At 37.4% G+C, this 6,280-nt stretch overlaps 1 protein-coding gene across 1 annotated transcript; it reads left to right on the forward strand.

Moving 5' to 3' along the window:
• The first annotated feature begins 657 nt into the window (after positions 1–657).
• On the forward strand, positions 658–3,999 carry LOC138331512 (uncharacterized). Its single transcript, XM_069279192.1, has 2 exons — positions 658–791; positions 1,666–3,999. The coding sequence occupies exon 2, from the start codon at positions 1,691–1,693 to the stop codon at positions 3,650–3,652; it is 1,962 nt and encodes a 653-aa protein (XP_069135293.1). The 5' UTR covers positions 658–791; positions 1,666–1,690; the 3' UTR covers positions 3,653–3,999.
• Positions 4,000–6,280: the final 2,281 nt, after the last annotated feature.

Raw genomic sequence — 6,280 nt, forward strand, 5'->3', positions numbered from 1 at the left:
CTTGTTTTAATAAGACAAATACTCTTTCCAAAACTGTATTATAAAAGGGATTATGTACATAAATTACTTTCACGGAAAATAAATTATGTGATAGAAAATGTTTAATTAATCAATTATGTATGATTTCTAGGGAGCAGTTTGCCTTGAAATAAAATTACCCCTATTCATTCCAATATTGAATTCGACAAAACCTAGGTATACGAGTACTTAAACTTGTCATTTAACGTCAGATTCACTGCCAAATCAGAAACAATATAAGTTTGCTCAGCTTACACATGTAGGAGAAGTTCAAAAAACACCTGAGTCCTAGCCAGAATACGTTCCATGGTAGGTGGTTTATTTTGGTTAGTATGGTTAGCTTTTGGGAACAATGACTAAAGACTATTATGAACTACTGCATTGTCGTTTGGTAAGACTAGTCAGCTTAACGCAAAGATCTTACACATTATTCTCGTATGGTTTTCACTGGAAATATGTTGGTTGAGTTTAATGCTGCTTTCAGCATAAACTCGATGGATTATTTTTGAAAATTAATGTGAAAGATTATTCTGAATGCCAGAACGGTAAGTATAAAGTAGAGCAATTTTGATTACCGCGATTAATTACTAGACAATTGATACTGCGTGTTATTGTGTAGAGAAGATCTTAAATTTGATATCATATAACAATAGGTAGCTACAATAATACGGTTAGTTGTGTACGGTTTCTATACGCCAGACAACCATTTTACACTGTCAAAATACATGTTGTACAGACTAACAGGGTCGGGGATAACTTCTGTATTTATTTTGGTAAGTAGATGGCATATTTACTTACTTTAATGTAGTTTCATGAAATAAAATCATTTCACAATAATTGTCTATATCAAGATAATATATATATATCCCTATTCGTATAACTATTTACTGACTTGTTTTGTTTAGTTATATGAGCTGAATCGCCATTAGTGTATATAACCTGTTTTTGTGTAAAGGTCACTCGAGTAGGTTTTGTAAATGTTTGCACGTAATTTTCGTTCATGTATCGCTATTCTCGCTTTGTAAGTAACGTCGAAGTCAATTTGTAAAAGACATGTTTACAGGACAAATGCATGATTGTAACTTATTGACTTATTGAGTGGTAAAGTAATGTGAAAACTTAAGAGTGTAATTTCTGTGTTTCTATGATGTTGGATTTTTATTTACTACTATCGGCATAACAGAACTTAAGCTAAAATTCGTAAATACAATTAATTAAAAACAAAAACAAATAACTCAAAAGACCAGAAACTGATAAAAAGTTTTCTTACATTTTTGCATATTTTCTGATCGAAACGGAAAATTTTGTTAGAGGTTAAATTTATCGCAAAATCTCAGAAACAACAAGAATTCTGATTAACCTAAGAAATGCTCTAGTCTCCTCGATCATTGTCCATGTGTTCTGATGGACATAAAGAGTCTGCCGGCGTAATAGAGATACGTATTTTGTAACTGAGATTTCTTAAATATGAATTAGTCCTTTTTAGCATTTGTCAATTCATTTACAATTACTCTTGCAAATAATAACGTGTTTTTTTTGTTCTTTATCGTTCATTTGTCAATTAATTTACAATAACTCGCTCAATCATCCAACAATTTTCCCCATAACGCCATTAAGTATATTATTGACCATGTTTCCATCTTTCAGATAAAAGAGTTCCCATAAGAACAACATGTCCAGACGTTTGGCTGACAATATTAAAACCGATCATCTAGTCTGCCCAATCTGCCAGGAGACTTACACAGATCCTCGTCAACTGCCATGTGATCACACATTCTGCTTTTCCTGTCTAAAGCAGCTGATCAAAGCCTCGCGAAAGAACAATGTTATCCGATGTCCTGTGGACCGGAAGGAAATACAGGCGCCATTTGCAAATGCGTCTGACTATCACTGGGCTGAGTCGTTCCCGAAGGATGAGCTGGTGTTATCTCTTCTTCAAACTGTTCAGGGAGGAGAAGTCGGGTCAGCATCAGGAGTGGAATGTAGAAAGCATAAAGAGACGTGCGGTTATTTTTGTTTTGGATGTTACGAATTCGCTTGTTCTGAATGTGTGTTAGAAAATCATAAACAAGATGACTGTGACTGTAGAACTTTCAAGAAAAGCAAGGAACTTTCAAAAGAACTTTTCAAAGATCGCAGAACCGAGTTGGATGAACTTCTTAAATCTATTGATAGGATGGAAATACACGGTAAAGTCCACGAGCGGTCACTGAGGACCTCTGAAACTAGGGTCTCCGATAGCCTACACACAATTGCAGCACAGATAGAGAAGTTTCGAGATTCAACAATTGCCAAGTTGATCAATATGTTGACGCAAATTGAAAACGTGAGTGTGACCAAGAACAAGATCGACCAGGCTAAAATGCTAAAAGAAAAGATCAAAATCTACCGAAAGCAAGTCGACTTCGTGCACCAGAAGACGGACGTCAGAGAAATATTGACGTCACTACAGGTACTGCGGAAGAGGATTCATGAGTTTACAGACGATGTCTGTTTGCTGGAAACGTCGGCAGACTCAGTTCAGCTGCATCTTCAGATACATCCTGAACTCGTCAACATCTGTCAAAGACTTGGAAAATACAGTTCAGAAATAGGCAAATTACAAGTTACAACGGTATCAGAAGGCTCGGAAATATATGAAGAATCAAAAACTGAAATTAACGGAAAAAGCATTTCCTTTGATGTTGATATCTCGGGTCACGATGCTTCGACGTTCGAATGTCTTTTAGAGTTGAACGTGTCTGAAGGAAATGCAAGAAACGATCGAACGAATCAGTCTTCCTTTAGTGATGTGGTTCTCATATCCCATTCACTTTTCGCCATCGACCAAGCCAACAACAAGATTTTGAGGTTTACAGACCGGGGAGAGCCCGTTTCTTCCATGAAGCTGAATGGCGCCTATAGCATCTCGGTTGTACCGGGCACAGACGACGTAGCTGTTACACAACCAAGCTGTCGACGTATTTCCGTTTTAACGACACACAAAGGATTAGACGTAAAAGTAGCAATCACCGTTAATCATGCATATTATAAAATCGCCGCCATTTCTGAAACAAAATTTGCAGTGGTATGTGGGAGTTCTTCCTCTGACAACCGGCCTGTGCAGAAAGGGGCTGCGAAACAGAGAAACAAATCTGCGACATCATCATCTGAGGAAGGCACAACCACGTGGTTTGTTCACGTGGTGGACAGAGAGGGTCACGTGTTGTTGAAGGTTAGTGACGACACGATCTGCGCCACTAAAGTGTTCGGACAACCTTACACAAAGCCACTGAAGCAGTTGGCTGTAACTTCATCAGGGGATATCGTTGTCAGTGCAGACACCAGTGAACATTCGTTTCTCTCCTGCTTCTCACAAGACGGGAAGCTACAATGGACGTACGAACCAGCCGGACGACCAGAGGGGATTTATTGTAGGGACGGCATGTTGTTTGTATTTCTCGGAGACTCTCGGACATTATTGTTGATGACGGACAGAGGTCATTTACTTCCAAAATGCATGATCAAACTCCAGCATTACCAACAGAGTGGACACGCCATCTTTGTGGGACAGGATATTATAGCCGTTACTGACCTTAGTGATAGTATCAACTTATTCAAACTGGATAAATCACACATCAGTTTCCGTCGATAGACATTTTAAAACCACGGGCGCTTGCAGATCATTTACAAATTGATGTACAACGTATAACGGAATAAGGCTACCGGTAACTCTGTAGAATTAACCTGTAGCACTTCTTACAGAAAGTATATATGATCTGCAAGCGCCTGTGCTTAAAACTGTTATTTACTTGTCTCCAGTATTCTTCCATCAAACAGTGTCATAAAGCCTAAATGAATACAAGATAATAGGCATTATTATTTCTGCCAGAAACAAGGACATAGATAAACGTCTTGACCTTGGTCAATAGAAGCAATTATGAAAACCTTTACACTATACCAACATTTTATATGTTTAGATTTAATAAAGATTTGATGAACTCCCGATTACTTAGTATATTGTTTTCCAGGTACGTGTGTCGATGCTGTTTGCTTTAAATGTTTGTTTATCACAGTGCCCTTCTATAAGTGTTGTGTGTCGAGAGGTGCGCAAGTATGCTGAAGACACTCCTATTTTTAATGAAATTCGAAATGTATAAAGGTTCCGCTGTATGTGTAATTTTGAAACCTCTACCAAAAAATGTTCTATCTATATCACATTAAGCGATGACTGAACTGAAAGGTCTTTCAATCCCACAAATGATAAGGACATTGTCGGCTATTAATCTTAGTTTCATGTCAAGAACAGACTCGTACGAGGACGAACAATTATGCGCTTATATTATCTCTTTAGGTGCTCCCCATTACTTCCTATCAGATTTTTTTTGTATTTCCATTGCAACTTTTAAACTAGCACTATAACTGATGGTAAACGAGAATACACATCGATCTTCACTATAATTAAATGTTCCTTTTTCCTTTCTTTGTTCCTTTGTCAGCAGGTCTCTTAAGCTTTACCCAATATTATCGGCTAGTTCTGTAATTCTATTGCAGGTTTGCGCCATACAGTCCCCATATTATTAACTTGGTAGCGATATATACTGCCTCATACGCTTGATTGTCGAATCACTCTTGGAGATACAGCAAACAAACTTGTTTTTGTGTGAAATTTCTTTTCGCAGGCGATTTGAATTCACAAAATAAAATTGACACGAACAAGGTTCAGCTACATGCAGCGTTCAAAATTTAACGCATGTCCGTCTGTCCGTGACCGACAACTTTATTAGTAGGGCAGACAATTTTTACCATGCGACTGGTCCTTTGACCGGCAACTTTTTGGTCCAGATAGAGTACGTATATACAAAAACAATGGCAGTAGAATTTTAGACAGGTTGAAGATCAAAGTGTACAAAACATATTTCGTAATGTTCTGGTATTTGACAGCCAACTTTGTCGAGAGCGCACGATACTAAAACAGCTATGTGGATATTTTTGTTAGTAAAACTATTACTTTGCTATAAACTACAAGATGAATTGTATCTTTGTAAGGAGTCTAGGGCCAGTTTGTTTGAGTTTTACGGCCTATCGACAACTAAGGTCATTTAGGGCCAAACTACACCAGTAAGTTTCAGTCAGGACTTTAGGCCCAGTTGGAAAATATCCTCAAGGGAGAACTCTGGCTACATGACATATTGTTCATGTATACCTGATCATGAACGCTGTAAAATGTCGTTGGGCATGGGAAACGCGAACTATTCGTTTCTTTGTTTACAATACTCCTTCTTTCTTTCTTTCAATGAGCATGACCACATTCACCAAAAGAGTATCCAAAAGTCGTCTGCTTGGGTTAATCTGTTGGTGTTATTCGTTGAAAATTCCCCTTTACTCCAGTAATTTGACATCTACTTCAATCGATCTATGAAAATTTCAATCTCCCTATATGATAGTGTATTTAATGTTGTTGCTCTCGGTTTGGAGTTTGGATTATTTCACTATGGTGTCTGTTAATATTTGTGACACAACACATACACGTGGTATTTAGTTAAAAGTTATTTTAATAGCACTTCGTTGCTACATAGTCCCCGCTTTTCGCCCGGCTCCCCTAACACCTTCAATTCCCAGTATAACTATCAACCTAACGCCTACTGCTCCCCGCCCCTTTGTGCAAATATTAAAAAGGCACGTGTGACCTAAAATCTCCAATCCCCATCTAACCTTACGCTTTGCTGCGTTATCATGTTGGCCGTACTGCTGACCGCTTTGATGATGAACGACTATGTGATACCGCGCAAGCTAACACTGCTGCTTCTGACTATCACATATCTATACCTATCAATCTATTGTTTCTTTTACTTCCCCATGTGTACTATATCAAATATACTTTTAAACTTAAGTGTTACAGAGAAAATATCAACCCATTTTGTTACATATTTTACCTATCACACTTTAAATATGGCTATTTTGTTCCCGTCCCTTGTGCTTCAGATAGGACCTTAACCCAAAACAAACTCAGACAAGTGCTGCAATGTTTTCAAAAAAACATAAAATTTGTTCCGGTTTTCATTTATTTTATTTTTCAACTATCTAAAGTAGGTCAAATACGCATTCTTTTTAAAAGTAGCTTAATATCTTAATATTTAAGATGGTTACAGATGCTCCACCACCGACAGAGCATAAACGATACTCATCATTTGAACAATAACTGGTGTTTAATCGTTTACATGTATGTCTAATTAACACAAAAAAATATATGAAAAAATTTATTTTGCTTTTCATGCAAGTG

Source organism: Argopecten irradians, chromosome 9 (assembly GCF_041381155.1).
Source record: "Argopecten irradians isolate NY chromosome 9, Ai_NY, whole genome shotgun sequence".
Taxonomy (NCBI): domain Eukaryota; kingdom Metazoa; phylum Mollusca; class Bivalvia; order Pectinida; family Pectinidae; genus Argopecten; species Argopecten irradians.

Bases quoted from the DNA above. Each gene is read 5' to 3' on its own strand.
- LOC138331512 (XM_069279192.1), top strand. From the start codon at position 1,691: ATGTCCAGACGTTTGGCTGACAATATTAAAACCGATCATCTAGTCTGC.